The following is a 17,376-nucleotide window of genomic DNA, read 5'->3' as shown; positions in this document are numbered from 1 at the left end:
GAAAAGGGTAGGTTAAATTGTATAACTATCATGTGTCCTGGGGTTTAGCTTTAAATTTGAAGCACATTATTTGCAACTTAAATAAATACCACCATCTTATTTTAGATTATAACAAATCATTTTATCTGATGGTAGCAATCAATGATCAAAATCATTTGTTGTCGTTTCAAGCCATTTCAACTTACATTTCAAGCCATTTCAAGCTCATAAAGTAATTTATGTATTCTTAGCTTTATATCATAGACAAAAATGGCACGAGGTTTTACTTTTTCACGCCAGATGGCGTGTTGTGTTGTAGTCTGTGGCTATGGCTGGAAAATCTTCACGACTTACCTACGTCAGGAAAAGCGGATGTTATTGATTTGGCGCGAAGGGTGGCAGAAAAACCTACAAATAAATAAATAACTCTTGAAATATAAAATTAATTATGTCTCAGGCAGGTTTATCAAGCTTAAAATCAGAATACTTAGAAGTTGGTGAATACAATTTTTCTTGGCCAGGAGAAAATGGAACATTTCAAGATTTTGGGTCTGTAAACTACACTATGCCCTCAGGTAAATAAATGATTAAAATGTGTTACAATTTTAATACTAGCCTTTTTCCAGCGACTACACAAGCACTAAATATATTTTAAAACTGCAAAACCTACTAACCGGCATATTTTGAAATTATTTTAAAATGTAGGTATTAAATAGATTTATTTAGTTAGATCACTTTGTAAATAGAATGTTTAATAACTTACAAAAAATGTTAACAGGTCCGTGGTATTGGCCTTGGTGTCCACTATGGAAAATTTCGCAACATCCACTCTTTCAAGTAAGTGCGCCGTAAACGAAGTATAATAGGTACTTACTACTTTTAATTTATCCATTGCATCGGTATAATTAATTAGCTATGTTTATCATAATTATACAGTTACACAACATGTCCTTACATTAAACCTACACCTTCATTTCATTTTGTTTTAGCTCTCAAATATTTTATTTGTGGCCTCTTACTGTGCGCCGAGTACGAAAAAAGGCCAGCTTTGGATGCACACAATATTGATATTTGGTATGTAAAGCATTAGATTCATTATTTGAGAATGAAAATAATTTTGCACTTAGTCAAATAATTTTATTTTAAAGTCTCAACTGGGAAAATGTATCCTGACTTTTACCACAACATTCGATTGTAAAAAAGTATTACTTGTCTACATTTTTTTCGGTAGGAATTATTTATATTATACTTATCTGCTTAGTTATAATATGTAGACTATACTATTAAGTTGTGGCATTTTGCTAAGTTACGAGTAACAACAAAAGAATTTGGCTCTGAACTGACTCACAACAATAACATACTCGTAATAAGTGAGTGGCTCGTGAAAGGCCTCTTTGTTGCTTCTGTTATAAAAATCGTTATACTTCGCATGAATTTTCTTGGGTCATATAGATCCAATCTTATAAGGAGCCTGATACCGAAATGATATTATGTTCTTAAAATTTTTCTCAAAACTAACAGTCTTAAAAATCTCTTTTTTTTGCAACGCGTCGTTAGACACCCCGCTGACTACCTACAAACATTTTGTCGGCCAATAGTTCAGTCCGGCTGTATTGGTATGAACGTGTATGAAAGTGCGCACATTACACCGATTTGGTATTGACTTATTTTTCATACAAATTAGAGCCGACCGAACTCTTGGCCAACAAAGTCTGTAGTCTGCGGGGACTCTATGCTGGGTATTTTCCACTTTGATCACCTTGATTTGATCACCCAGGTGATCAAAGTGAACTCCAGGCGACACTTTGGTGTCCTTTGATCACCTAAGAATAAAATCACCTAGGTGATCAAATTGAACTTCTTATCCATGCCATGGGTGATTAAAGGTAGCCTTTCGAAGTGAGCGTCTATAGCGTCCATTAAAGGTAGTCTTTCAAACTAAGCGTCACAGACGCAGCGTCTTTAGCTTTGGTCTTAAAGGTAGCCTTTCGAACTAAGCGTCACAGACGCAGCGTCTTTAGCTTTGGTCTTGTGCCACCAACGCCGCGTCACTAACTCGCTTGGAAAGGTTAGCTTTAAGACCAAAGCTAAAGACGCTGCGTCTGTGACGTTTAGTTCGAAAGGCCACCTTAAAGGTAGCCTTTCGAAGCGAGTTAGTGACGCGGCGTTGGTGGCACCAGACCAAAACTAAAGACGCTGCGTCTGTAACGCTTAGTTCGAAAGGCTACCTTAAAGGACACCAAATTGTCGCCTGGAGTCCACTTTGATCCCCTAGGTGATCAAATCCTGGTGACCAAAGTGACCTTAGGCAGAGTTGCACCACCTAACTTTGACCGTAACTATGACGTTATCCGGTGCTTTTTGTATGGAGTTTGACAGATTTTTAACGTTAGTCAAACTTAAAATAAGATGGTGCAACCCAGCCTTATTGTTATGTAACTGTTATAAGTTTTATCGAATAGGTTTCATGCTGTACTCGATATGGGCGTGGCACGTGATTTGTTCCCCTGACGCCTTTTCGTGGAACTTCGGTTTTGTGTTCCTGAACCTGGCGCAAGTGGTGTACCTGGTGTACGAGATGCGCCCCGTCAAGTTCGACCCGGAGCTGGAAGAAGTGTACCATACTTTGTTCGAGCCTTTCAAGGTAAATTATTACTATCTCATAAACCTTTGTTTTTCACCTGTCATCCGCTTTGCAATGGAGGGTAGTCGAACCTTAACTTCGAACTCCTATAATATGTTCTACTGATTAATTTCGTTGCGAGTTGGGTTTCATGACAGTTTTGGGTTTGGAGGACTGTTGTGGACGCCCTCTGCCCCATCTAGGGGACATAGGAGGGCCATTGTTAAATTTGTGCCAATTTTTTTTTTTAAATTAAAGATTTTTTTTTTAAACTTTTTGCGATGTGTATCGAAAGTATAAACCAAAAGCATACTTTTGATGTATATGGACAACCTTAAAGCCCTCGGAAAGGAAACAAAATAGCCTACGTAAACACGGCTGTGACACTGCATGACACGGATGTGACAGTTTTACATTTTTACTGTAAATAATAATATTTATGTTGTTAAATTTATATCATAATAGTTTAAATTGATTAACAATAAAATACACTAAATTCGTTTCATCAACAAAGGTGTTATTTGGTAATATGTACTTTTTTCTGAACATCCAAAAATTTAATTAAAATTGAGATCAAAAATACCGTCAGGTAGTTAATATATCTACTAGATAATAAAAAAATAGACTTTTTATTATTGGCACTATCTGATCATGCTTCCGATATGCTACCTACATGGTTTCGATATGATAATATGCTTAACAAATTAGTAAATCTTAAACACAGTAGGTACCTAATTGAGTATCATATGAGATTTCTGTAGGATTCACATAACAGTTGGTTTTGACAACTTAAACATGTTTCATAGTCACCGTACCACTAAAAATATGGTTAATAGCAATTTCTGTTAAAACAACTCCGACCACCTCTGCAGGGCCTTTACCGGGAGCTATCTCAGTAAAATTTGATATTACTGCAGAAATGAGAAATTGCAATAATTTTTCCTTCGTGGCATCTAGAAAATCATACTAGCGAAAAATAAGTACTCTTACTAAAAGGCTACTCCTAAAAATTGCACAATACACAAAATAATTTAGCAGAACAACAAAAACTATTAAAATAATAAAAATAGAATGTCACAACCACGCGTTGTAATGTCACGACCATGTACTTAAATAGTTTGCGGTAGTGACACATTTTTAATACCATGGCCGTGACAATTTGGAACGTGTCCGATATATCCAAAAAACTATCTGTGAATTAGCAGATCTTGTGCAATTATCTGAAACTATACTGCATGAGGTACATAATTATGTTTTATACAATAGCGTGACATTGATACCTACCTTTAAAAACCGTACACGGGATGGACGTGTTATGGTTGTCCCTTTTTTCAAATAAATAGGAAATATTTTTTTGCGGCTCACTCACTACGTTCAGCCATTTGCAAATCTAATAAGATGACAATGTTACTGTTCTAAAAAAACTTAGCAAGGGATGTCAATATCAAAGAAAGTTTTTTACCGAGTTACGCATATTTAAAGTGGCCCACGTGGTTGTGACACAAAAACTGCTCACACAATGTTTGGTGTTCAAAATCAAAAATGGTAATTTTTATTGATATAAATTTTTAACAGTCTTATATAACATGTATTAATCTTTCATAATTACTGTAATATTTATCAAAATAACATAACATCTCTTCAGAAAAAAATATTGTATGTCCAAATCCGGGAATCTCACACTACACGGTCCGTGACATTTTGGACTTGTAACTTTTTTTTTATATTCTTCTAATAGTTTTATGATAAAAATGATATTGGGCCTAGTTAATAGAGGTATTTTACTAAGTAAATTAATATACAGTGCACTGATTTTCTTTAAAAACATATGCTATTCTTACATCTCACACAAAAATGCGTAAGAATAAGAATGGCCCATGACCTTAAGTCAAGTCCCATGACAGTTTAACTTTCCCCCGGGACTAACTTGACCTTCACTGGTTGGGTTTTTATTGGCGGTTAAGCTGTAAGATCCTGGCTACACAGGAGTTGCAGCGATGGGAACTGGAGGTGGGAATAGTCTAGTTCTGATAAATGTTTGTGTGTTTCGTGACAATACTCATCCTCAAAATGTGTTTTTGCAATAATATGATAATGTTTTCCCATCAATTACTTTAATAATAATTATATAGCCGTAAATGAAAGTAGGGTAGGTATAGGCACATTAACACCGCTTTTTAAGTAGCTACCTACACTTAATTCAAACTTGCAACGGCCAGCTTCTAGTGCGCTAATCACCAGGCTAGACGGTCGTAAATTACTTAACTTACGTGTTTCTAACGACTCTATATTTTACAAAATACATAAAATTTTGGCCGAAAATAGCGCTTGTTAGAAATTATTAGCAAAATGGCGATCGCCATGGCGAAAACTTTAGCATGTTTTCGGCGAGGACACGTTTGCTAACTTTAAAAAAGTGACGTTTTCTCATACGTTTTATTAGCAGTGATAGCACTTACCGCTAAAAGGACGCCATTTTTATTACTAGCGCTAGCTAGCGCTATATTCGGCCAAACCCCCCTATTGCTTATACCATGAAAATGTTTATGTTCATCTCATGAATACATAGAACTCGTTAGGTGTCTAGACTACAGTTCAAGAGGATGGTCTCGCCGGATTTCGCGCACGTGATGTCTCTCCACGCCGGCGAGGCGTACGCGATGCAAAACCTCACCAAGACCGATCGTCTGGGATTACTGCTTTCTGGGAAGGTGAGAAGATTTAGTTCGATGTTACTTTCCTGTATCCATTATATTGTTTTAAACTTTCATGGTCACTAACAGAATAATTATTGCTACCAAGGTAGGTAAGTACCTACCTTAATTTCTTAGAGAGAGACGATAGACCGATATGTCTGCCCATAACATCTCACCCGCCACTTCCTCAGTTACTCCGTAATCATGGCGCTTGCAACAGTGCCGAAATATCGGTGACTCGAAATTAAGGTACAGTCGACAGCACATCAACCTTTACATTTTTGTTGCAAAATAGCCTGTATTATAATGAGATAAGACGCCACTGTGTTTAGGTGGATGTGCTGTCGTCCGTACATGTTAACAATCCCGTCAATAATATTTTTTCCTGTATCCAATTTTCTTATTCTAATAGAATTTGCACAGACTCTTATAAAACTATTCTACAATTTCGAATGACGTATTTAGCTATCTATCCTTACCTAATAATACGATAACCAATGGATTTGTATTCAAGACAGGTTGTAATCTGCATACATAACGTAAGAGGTAAAACCTCAACACAATTTAGCCTATGTACTTATTCTTCTGAGGACAATAATAACATTTCCTTTTATAAAGGCTTACCGCTCGTTGGCTTTTTAATAAACTACAATTTACTCTACCGGGAAACCCATTTGTCGCGTTAAAACTGATGTTATCCTCTATGCAAATGAAAATGTTGTATTCTATAGTGACGGAGCCAGAGTTAAAAACAATTTTGTCAGTGCACGTGCCAATGTTTGCAATGAATTTCTATGGCGAGGCTGCCGCCTGCCTAACGGTGGAAACGTGCTTATACGAGTTCATATCGAATATATTTTATAAAAGACAAATATTGGTTTTTGAGCAGGCATTTATGCGGGAATGAACATAAATAATAAAGCCAAACAAAGCATACCTACGCGTTTTTGTTGTGTTAATAATTTATTTCACATTATTACATTTTTTTATTCGTCAAATAAACAATACATTTAACCAAAAAAGTATTTTAAAACAACTTCCGAGGAAAATACAGTTGAATTTATCCTATAAAAATATTTATTCCCCGTCGGTAGAGACAAATGACATGCCACTCGCCAATTCAGGTCGTAGCTAATTTGATTACGTGTAGTATTTATTGTTCCGTGTTTTACATTGTAGAGCAATTGTAGTTGGAATTTTGTAATTAACCTTTTTAACGATTTTAATCAACAGGTAAACGTAATGAGTGGACATCAGTTTCTACACCCCATTTTGCCATGCGAATTTTTGGACTCTCCCGAATTTGAATCAAGCAGAGCCACTATTGATGAGAAATTCAAGGTTTGTTTGTTGTTTGTTTATTGTTTTAATCATCAATTAAATTTCTTTAATCATCATAAAATAGTGTCTCATCCCTAAATTCACTTGCTCTTCTGAACATTTGAGACATAGACTGAAAATTCTTGTCACTCATCCTTCTTACTGCACAAATAATCCCAGCAAGCGTCTTATTTTCCACTGAAATGCCTTGTTGAGTAGCAAGCGTTGTGAAATGAGGCAGTGGGCTAACAAGCGCGGTCGGGTGGCAAACTGATGGGCCCATTATTCAGGAACGCTGTGCGGCGTTCAAGGCATGCCAGGTCTTAAGTCCCTATCTAAACAAAGCTGTGTGAAGGCATTGTGTGATGAATACAATAATGAATACCATAGATTCCAAATCGTATTGCTTGACCTCGATAAATATTTATTACCTACAAACGAATTTTACTTACATTTAACGATTTATAAAGTAGGTATATAGTATATTGTCTGTTATTCGGATCTAAAAAAATAATTTAGCGGAATCGACACCTATTTTTATCCCGCTTGCGTTACTTCCAATATGAACTAAGTTGGCTTTACAGAGAAAAGCTCGAAAAAATAAAGAGAAAAACATGGAATGACCGATGGGTCTTTAGGAAATACGAGATGCCCCATTTCCTTAGCTCAGAGAACAAAATACCTTAATAAACCCCACTCAGACTAAACAACGTTTATCTAAACTCAATAAAATGCACATAAACGCAAAAAGGTGAGACTCACTACACACTCGTAAACTAAAATTGGATCGTGCTTAACTTCACCTTTCCCCTGATTCATGTGTTTACGAATGCAAATTAAGTAAAGTTGCAAAATCTACTTCCTTGGGATTGTTTCCGCAGTTTTACGAAGCTGTTCAGAAGTTAGGGAACTTGACGTTATTTATGGTTAATTTGTCAAGTGGAGTTTTTGGAGTCTTCATTACAGAGGTGTCGTCGAGGTATGCTTTGCCTGATTTGTAGTTTTAGAGCAGTGACAGTAACTTGAAACTCACAAATAAATAAGTATTCAAGATGCAACTGTATTTAACAAATTGCTTAATTACTTACTTCACAATCAGGGACATAGTAAAAAATGCCAATAAAGAAATTAATTTATCTACATACATTTTCTTAGCATATTTTTATAGCATACTAAATTATTATTTTAAAAAGAATATTATTAAATCTCTTAAGAACAAAAAAATTGGGAAACCGTGTTGGAAAAGCGAGCGTCATCTAATTAGATGTCAGTCAATTTCGAAGCAAAGCAATTTTACCCATATCGCATTGTTTGTAAGAATCCAACAGCTTTTACTGAAATTAGGCGATCCATCAAGCACTTATTGAAACTTGAACACGAATTTCATGTGTCAGTATACGTCACCGCGCGCTTTGGCATTACCTACCTACCCCCCATTCGGGTGACCTAATTGTTGTCTGATAACAGCCAAAGTGGCTATAAATGCAAGAAACTGGGTTAAATATCGATGAAGTCTAAACACTCTTACGAAAACGGGCGGCTTGATTAAATTGCTTCAGTGCACACATATTTCACAGAGGCCTATTTTTAAGAATGAAACAAGCTTACATAAGAGGGCACTATTGTAATCAGCTTCGATTGGAATTGGAATAAATAAGATATTAAGCTATTAAAAAGTCTATTGACTATTTGAGACACAAATTAAAGCCCATATCCCTGTAAAGCTCTATATCCTCCTGAAAGTCGCAGTTCTATTTGTATTTCACAGTTCCTTGCCAGTCCCCTGAAGAGTGGCTACTTCGCGTACTAGGTCATATGATATTATTTTTTATACAGGTATCAATCGTAGCCGCCTCATCATGCCGCTACGTGTACTGGCAGCGTAGTTCCCTCGAATATCTCTTCGTGAAAGAACCGTACCTAGCATGTGTGGTGACCACACTGATAGCTCGCGACATAACCACGAAGTTATACGCGATGAACAACAAAATAGTCACCGAGAGAGGGTCCCACTTGGATATACGGTTGCCTAGTATCTCCCATGCGTTGGCCCGCAGCCCTAGGAGACTGAGGTCCGCCTGCAAGCCGCCCCCTCCGACCACGGTGCAACCGGTCCCACCCGAGAAACGACCCAGTAAGTGGAAAATTAAATGTTTTGGCGGATACAGAGTGGTGATATACTTTCCTGCAATATTTTTAAGTCGCAGATTTTCCTCATCAAAACCTTTAGTATAAAAGTAAAAATAATTGGGATTGGTTTGAGCTCTGACTTTTTTAACTTATCTTAATTAAACGAAAATGTTATTAAATGTTACCAGCCACATAAATATTGCAGTTATCTGACAATCACCACCTGTCATGGTAGTTTTTTAAATGGGAGGTGAGAAAATATGTCTTGAAATCAAGATATTGCGAAATTAAAATAGTAAAGTTTTCGTTTTCATGAACAGAAGTAGGATTCTCTCTTTCAGCCAGTCATCGTACCATATCGGTGCGAAGTAAAGAATCATGAGTCTAATGCGCACTTAATATTTCCATTCTGATATCGTCTGATATCAATGGCTTATTTAAGGGTCATTAGGATATTTATTACAAACCATTTCGTGGCTCGGCTAGAAATAATACCGTTATTACAAGGCTTTACGACTATTGAAAAACACTTTTACAGTGTAATATTTTGAACTGAATGTCGTTGACCGTTAGGTATTGGTCTAATGAAACATTTTTACTTAGTGATTTTCACCAATTCATTTATATTAAATTCTTTTTCTAAACTCCTAACTACAAATTTTCTTTTAAAGAATTCCCATGACTAAACACGCAAGGATTTAGTTTTAAGAGCGGTTATCTATATTCTACCTATTTATTACGAGTATACTCTATGTTAGGTCTTGTAAATTAAAGTAAAACTATTTTGTCTTATGATAGGCAACTATATACATCGTATCGTACATACATAATTATCAATCCAATAATAAAAATTTTACCTTTATACCGTTATAGATCTATTATCGCCTTCCCCTAAAGGATAAATCCTTGGTTTTTAGCGATAGGTATCATTTTGAAGTTGTATTTCTTGTGTCTGTTTTTGTCGAGTGCAATAAAGAGCATCTTTCTATCTAGATTGCTGGACGCGAGAAGCTGACAGCCTGATGAGTGCGGTCAAGAGGAACGGAGTGACTGCTTCCTCATACGCGGGGGGTGACGAGGAGTTGATGCCGCTAGCAGCCAACGAGGCGCCCGCCGCCTCGTCAGACGACCTGTCAGTGGCTGACAGCTGCCCCGATACCTCGTCGAAGTACCACAGCTGTGAAGCCGTGGAAACTGACGATGAATTGAGGCATTAAATATTTCTTCCATTATGTGCTTTATAACTCTATGATTTCTTTTTAATTTTTAATACCCACAATAAAGAAGGTCTAGGTCTGCAACCTGATGGAAAGTGATGATCAGGCCGAAGGCGGTTGCGAACCTCACCCAGACTCCTCAAGGAACTTTCAATTGACAACAATTACTAAAATAAGCTGTTTAGTAAAACATGTGTACTACGCCTACCCAAAATAACTACCAATTGAAGAAAACGCGAAAAGTTCTCAGATTAATTAATAAAGGACCGAAAACGTGTGGAAGGCATAGTCCTTCAGACTTGTTGAACTGACGATCTGGAGAAGATAGTGGGAAGCACCAAACTGACTGCTACTCTTGAACATAAAGCCTCCTGGAAAACTCATTTGTAATTATTGTAGGTATTTCAATCCATTTTTTTATATTTGAAAAAATGCTACTCAATAAAATAAGTCCTAAAGCATTATTATAGATGACCCACGCTGAACTGTCCCGCCAAACTCAATGACAGGGGGGCGCTACCATCGTTCAACTATATGGTTTCCAACATGGCAAAAATCTGAACCAGCGATCCGGTATTGACGGTGGCGCCCCACTGTCAATGTCATCGACAGGACAGTCCAGTATTTTGGAACTATACCTATGCCGACACGTTATTTAAAAAAATATTATGTCTTACTTAATTGCTTCCTCCTTACATACAAGTATTACCACAGAATAAATTAAGTACTGTATAGGTACTTACTTTAAGTTGTTGTTTTTAATTAAAATAAGAAATTGTAGATAATCTTCATATTATAATTATTAATATTATTGTAAGTGATCTACTTTATGTCGTTCATTTGTTTTTGGGACAAATATAACTACAATCTCAAGCATCGACAGGGCGTATGACGAGGCATGACTTGCGTTACATCTCTCAATGTAAGTTATTATTCCTTGGTATCAAGCTTCACGGCTTGCCATCAATAATTTATTTATAATAGAATATTTTTGTGAAAGTTTGTATGATTGCAAGTGGTTTTCGTTGCCCCTGAAACTTTGGAATGTAGAGTCGTATATGTTGTTGACTGATATCGAAGTATCAATCATAGTTATTTTGTTTGTTCTAATTAACTGTTAAGTACCATCATAGATATGTACCATCCTAGACCGCATCCCACTTAACATCAGGTGCGATTGTGGTCAAATACCAGCCTTGTTATGCATAAAAAAAAAAAAAAAAAAAAAAAAAGTAGGCAAATCTACTAAAAAATAAATGCATCTGACAAAATGTTGGTTTTCATTATTTTGTTACCTGTCTAGGTATTTCTTTACATAGTAAAATACAAATTATACCTATTTTGCAATTAGAGAGATGTTTGAAAAAAGCAGGCGCAAATTGCAGCTTTCTTTTGTGCATAGCCTGCACCTTTTGCAGGTAATTTTGATACGAGTAAAATCTACTGTTCCTAGAATAGCGTTTTGTAAATGCTACAGAACACTGAAATTTAAAGAAATGTACATAATTGCATCTATCTTTAAAGTACATAACAGGTAACTAAATATTACAAAAACCTAAAATACTTATGAGCTTACCTAGTGATAAATAGTCGCTATTTGACTTGGCTACTGCAGTGGGCAAGTGTTTTGCTAAAACAAACAGTTTAATCATGGTGAACAAAGAGCAAAACGTTAAATTCGTAGTCGGGTGCAAGTTTGGCGTGCATAAATCACCTTGGGCCGCGTTTGCCAATTTTTTGTTTAAAACGACGTGAGTGTCCAGTGAGCTTCTCAAAAAAAGGTTAGGTCTGCCCGAGCCAACCGTCTAATCCCTTACCATCTGTCGAATTAAACACATATACTGTGTCGTTTGGCGCGCGGACGCAGCCGTGGGTGCCAGGAAAGGCAGCAGATATCTGCCCCCGGGTGCCAAGCCCACAGATGCAGCCTACCAGCCAAATGAAGCCCATCTAACGAGAAGTGTGTTGGCGCGCTGCTTTTTGGCGGTGTCTCCTACGTGGGCGGCGGTGCACTCGCAAATTAGCTTTATTGCATATGGAATGGCTTACCTACGTCTGAGTACCTAGCTCATCATCATAAAATGTCTGACTACTGTAACAGCGAGTCGTTTGAGGATCTGTAGAATGACAACAATTCTATCTATCTTTAATGTATTAGATTACAGGCTATCGAAAAGTACATCGCTTCCAAGCAATAAAACTACATATTTAATGGAATTATTCTTATGATTATTTTGCGTAGTGTGCTTTATAGAAAATTGATAGGTAATCTTTTAGGCAAGTTGTTATTATTTTAGTAATCGCAAATGAATTGAATATTTCGTTATTCTGAAAAAGCACTCTACTTAATTATTATTGACTTACCAGTTACGTTGTACAAATAAACAATGCAAACATTTGGCAACAGATTTTCTGGATCGTGCGTGCATCGTTTCCTGTGTAAACTAGGGTGATTAATTTGCATAAAGGTAGGTAAGTAAGTCTAAGTATAACTACTTACTTTAGTCGACTAGATTTCAGTTGCAGTCTAAAAATAAGAAATGCAGGAACTATCATAAATAGCCACACGAAGAAAAGAGTCGCTATATGTTTACTTTAAACACTGCACTTAGTGCAAATAAGTTCTTTAATTAAAATTGCCCTTTTAGACTAGGCGCAGACCATCGATTTCGATAGTTAGATTAGGTCGATAGTTGTGCCCGATTTTAAATTGTATGAAGAATCAAATCGGTGTAATGTGTGCACTTCCATACATGCCCATACTGATCAACTGCCCGACTAAACTATCGGCGGACGAAAAATCGATGGTCTTCGCCAAGCCTTAGAGTTTAGTGAAGATTTAGCAAAAGTTTTTGTTCGGCAACTGGACCGTTCTTCAAATTTTCGTGCCAATCGCTAAGTGTTATTGTTGGGTATAGTTTTTACTATAAAAAAAACACACTGCAAACATAAGTTGATGCTTCCCTTGTTGTAGGTACCCCTTATAAACAACTTCGTTTGCATTTGCAATAATGTAACAAGCTGTAAATCAACTCGATGAGAAAACCAACCATAGTGACGATTATAGCAGCAATACTTATCTAATTATTAAATTACGTTTTCATTACTTTTGTTAGATGTTCCTCATAAACACTGAGCTAAAGGTGGGTAAGGTAAACAGTTAAAGGTGTGCAAACGTTGGTTTGCCGTACAAAGCGATCGATTTTACATTTACTACGTACACGGCCTAGATCAAAAGTTTGCCAATCATGATAACGATAAGTTAGCGGATTAGGCTTCAGACATGTTGGTTTGAAATGGAAATCGAACATTTGTTGAACAACGTTTCATTAAACGAAAGTTATTAAAGTAGTTAAGGTTATAGTTAAATGTAAGAACCTTGGCATGTAGCATCGAGCACATACTTGCCCAATATGGATGAAATGTCAAGTGGCTATCTAACTACAAATAGGTACTTACATAGTTATTTTATGAAAAATCATTGTCAATTTCGTAGATTACTTAGATGGCTTATAATATCATACCGCTCTACTGATTATGTACTCGATTGTACCTACCTAGTCACTTAGGTACTGTTAGGAAAGAATTTACGTACCTAATAATCCATTAGTCAGAAACCTTACGCATCAAAGGGACTCGGAATTTAAAGAATTAAGCGACACTACCTAAAATCTCAAAATCTGCCCGTAAGATTAGGAAATCCACTTGCCTGAGGTCACCCCATTTTAATTGCACGACTACTCTTTATCTAAGTAAATGAGTAGGCGACCTTACAGCACAAAGGTAGTTCCACAATGCGATAGTGAGATTGTATCGGATCACCTGCAGTCCACTGTGGGGCCTACTGGTCAAGGCTAGCGCGCCCTGGCGCCCTCGCCGCCCACCGCCTAGGGCGATGCTTCCTTATCCGTACCATGACCACTACACCGCTCTATTCTTGAGCATTACGTGCGATTTACCGTTTCAAGCCTTATCTGATGGCCTGCGCCTTCGCTAACAAAGCACTGAATCTAAAAAGATCGATATGCTTGCCCGTCCATTATTGCAACGGTTCTTACCCCTTGGACGATAAACTAGCTAATGCAATGAAACTCATTACAAAAAAAAGATAGACAGTCTTTTGTTTTAATAAATTAATCCTATATTGTGATTAGAAATTCCACGTGACAAACCTGTCCGATATCCAATAATAGGATGCCCCGGCTCATTCTCGTAACGTCGAACTAATATGGCTCTAGCTTATTTTGATATTATAACCCCGGCAGAGAATGCCATTTAAGAGAATTTTGGGAGATTCACTTATAGTTGCTTTACATACAGGCTTTTACTAAGATATGGGCAATGTTTACTTTTTACTTTTATTTACCCTTATGTAGATAGAAACAGTGGACGTCATTTGGCTGAAAAGAAAGAAGAAAAAGATAGAAAAATAATAAATAAGCGTTTCCACCAAACATTTGCGAAGATGCGTAGCTATGGATGTGTTTTTAAAGAACCAATTGAATCGTTTTCATAATAATCATCATCATCATTTCAGCCACAGGACGTCCACTGCTGAACAAAGGCCTCCCCAAATGACTTCCACATCACACAGTGGTAGAATCGCTTAATTTATCTTTAATTAAGTAAGTTAGCACCGAGTATAGTTTTTAATCTACTTCATGTTATTATGTACCGTTCTTTAGAATGTGACATTAGACTTTATGGTAGGCTTAATTACTTTGTACTGTTGAACCAAACCCCAATTGCCCTGTAAATGGTTAATCAATTGAAAGCCACAGTATTCTCAAATGGATTGCGGGGGCAAATTCCCGAGGGACGCACGATAGTATTTTTTGACGCAACTAAATCCACGTGAGCAGTGCCTTGGGGAAAGGCCACTTACTAGTAGGTCGGGAAAAGGTGTTTTAATATATTGCGTTACCTAAGTAAGATCGAGCACACACACGTTTACCGGAAAGAAAGATGAAAAGTGGTAGAGAAATAGACACGAGCATTTATTGAACACCATTGTAATTTGAAATAGAATTGAAATAGGTTTTTTGGAGAGAAATGACAAAATAAATATTAAAAAATTAAATAAAATTAGGGCAGGTGACCCGGTTTTGGCCATTTTAAGAATTTTTTAGACTTTGAGGCTATATCATTTTACAGTTTTTGTTATCACGGACTTATTTCTTGTAAAAAGTGATTAAATATATTTAGATCTAGCCTAAGAATACATTTTTTTTCATAATGATTCAATGGAAAAATAATCCTGTAGAAAAGAAAAAGAAATGGGAATTTGTGCCACTTTTGGCCAGCTTTACCCCATTTCTGGCCACAGTCATGAGCCAGTTCTGGCCATCAAAATTCATCAAAAAAAAAACAAAAACTACTCGACGGATTTTAACGAAACTTGGTACAATTATTTTTCATACTCCTGGGCAGGTTATAGTATACTTAGGAATTCCCACGGGAACAGGAATTAGCAGGAAAATCCTTTTGTATGAAAAATCTAAACCGCTTAAGTTAGACGCTTGAAATTTGGCATGTAGGTACCCTAGTAAACTTAAAGCTTAGTTACAACAAGTAATTCCCGAAATTCCCACGGGAACGGGAATTAGCGGGAAAATACTTTTGTATGAAAAATCTAAACTGCTTAAGTTTAGACGCTTGAAATTTGGTCTGTAGGTACCTTAGTAAACTTAAAGCTTAGTTACAACAAGGAATTCCCGAAATTCCCACGGGAACGGGAATTCGCGGGAAAATCCTTTTGTATGAAAAATCTAAACCGCTTAAGTTAGACGCTTGAAATTTTGCATGCAGGTACCTTAGTAAACTTAAAGCTTAGTTACAACAGGATATTGCAAAATTCCCACGGGAACGGGAATTCGCGGGAAAATCCTTTTGTATGAAAAATCTAAACCGCTTAAGTTAGACGCTTGAAATTTTGCATGCAGGTACCTTAGTAAACTTAAAGCTTAGTTACAACAGGATATTGCAAAATTCCCACGGGAACGGGAGTTAGCGGGAAAAAACATTTGTATGAAAAAATCTAAACCGCGTAAGATAGAAAGGGGGTAAAAAGGGGGTAAAACGGGATCCACGCGTACGAAGTCGTGGGCGGCCGCTAGTATGAAATATAATATCTCAGCTTGAATTGAAATTACAATTAAGGAGATCAACATTAAACTATAGTATAAGTTTATGCGGTTAGTACTGGAACAATTTTCTTTTCACAACACCGATTTTTTTAGTATTTGGTTTCGATGGAGGCATTATAATCGTAACTCTGAAAATGAATCGATTACTTATATCAAAATAGCTAAGTAATTAAATTGAAAAATCACGATAAAAACTAAATGGCCAAAAGTGGGGTTCTTCGTGCACCACTTTTGGCCAGTCATGTGGCCAAAGATGGGAAAATTCATTAATTCTGGCTCCATTAGTGGCCACCTCTCATAAACCCACTTAATAAACAAATAGCGATAAAATATCATTAGTACCACTTAGACAGTGTATTCTTTATTAAGGATTAACATAAACATTTAAAAAAATAAGAAGGGTTTAGAAAATAATGATTGTTTACTCACCCGCTCGCCTTAGCCTTTTTGCTAAGACTTAAAACAATTAACGCTTCTCAAAAAATAATGACTTGTTGGATTGAAGTGAAGCTTGACACATCAAAGCTGTTAACGCTATCAGTGTTGCTAATATTAGATATTTTTATTCCCGTAAACCATAGAGTAATATATTAGTCTTTGCCTTAGTTATAACGATTTGAAGTTCTAAATGGCCACAAAGGGGTCGGTGGCCACAACCGGGTCACTTGCCCTACAACTGTCTACAGCATTTTTGCGCACGGGTAATGCATAGCTTATTTTTATTGCTTTATAACCTAGAAATAAGAATAACAACAAAAAATTGTTCTGAATTTGCTTTTATGTGTAAAAAATAGAAAAATTCATATCAATGAATGTATGAAACATGAACATAGAGATGATTTAATTTGTTGCCAAATATATTTTTTTCTTTCTTTCTTTCATTCTTTCTAATTATTAAAACATACCAAACATCCATTTAAGATTCATTCTCACAAGAGAAAATTTAAAATAGAGTCCAAATATTTATTAAAAATGAAAAGTTCCAATTTCCTGTCTTGTTCCATAGAAGATTTTTCGTATAAAAATCTAACCCTATCATGCTTTCAGTATACTGGCCTTAGTAACGTCGTCTCTCAAATCCCACTATATTTTGATGAAAGCGTGCCCCTTGTTCTTGCGAATAAGCCCCCATAATTATCTATAAATATATCCCAATGAGAATGTGACGTGCAACTTTAGAGACATTCTACTATGAAGATGAAAAATTCAAATCGCTATAACTTCTTAAAAAGCAAATATTTTCGATTTGTAATCGCACTTTTTTA

At 36.4% G+C, this 17,376-nt stretch overlaps 1 protein-coding gene and 1 long non-coding RNA gene across 2 annotated transcripts in view; both read left to right on the top strand.

The window, feature by feature from the left end:
• The window catches only part of LOC135088629 (uncharacterized), a 92,259-nt gene extending 81,102 nt beyond the window's left edge, over positions 1–11,157 (top strand). Inside the window, exon 4 of the long non-coding RNA XR_010261066.1 lies at positions 11,137–11,157. This is a non-coding gene — a long non-coding RNA (uncharacterized LOC135088629). The remainder of the gene's footprint in view (positions 1–11,136) is intronic.
• LOC135071478 (popeye domain-containing protein 3-like) lies at positions 346–10,431 on the top strand. Its single transcript, XM_063965256.1, has 8 exons — positions 346–554; positions 758–816; positions 969–1,053; positions 2,442–2,623; positions 5,182–5,313; positions 6,532–6,639; positions 8,455–8,752; positions 9,742–10,431. Exons 1-8 carry the CDS (start codon positions 428–430, stop codon positions 9,963–9,965), a joined length of 1,215 nt encoding a protein of 404 aa, XP_063821326.1. The 5' UTR covers positions 346–427; the 3' UTR covers positions 9,966–10,431.
• Positions 11,158–17,376: the final 6,219 nt, after the last annotated feature.

The sequence above is a fragment of the Ostrinia nubilalis genome, chromosome 4, assembly GCF_963855985.1.
Source record: "Ostrinia nubilalis chromosome 4, ilOstNubi1.1, whole genome shotgun sequence".
Taxonomy (NCBI): domain Eukaryota; kingdom Metazoa; phylum Arthropoda; class Insecta; order Lepidoptera; family Crambidae; genus Ostrinia; species Ostrinia nubilalis.
Note: the sequence above shows the minus strand (reverse complement) of the source record. Positions and strands in the feature narration are given on the sequence as shown.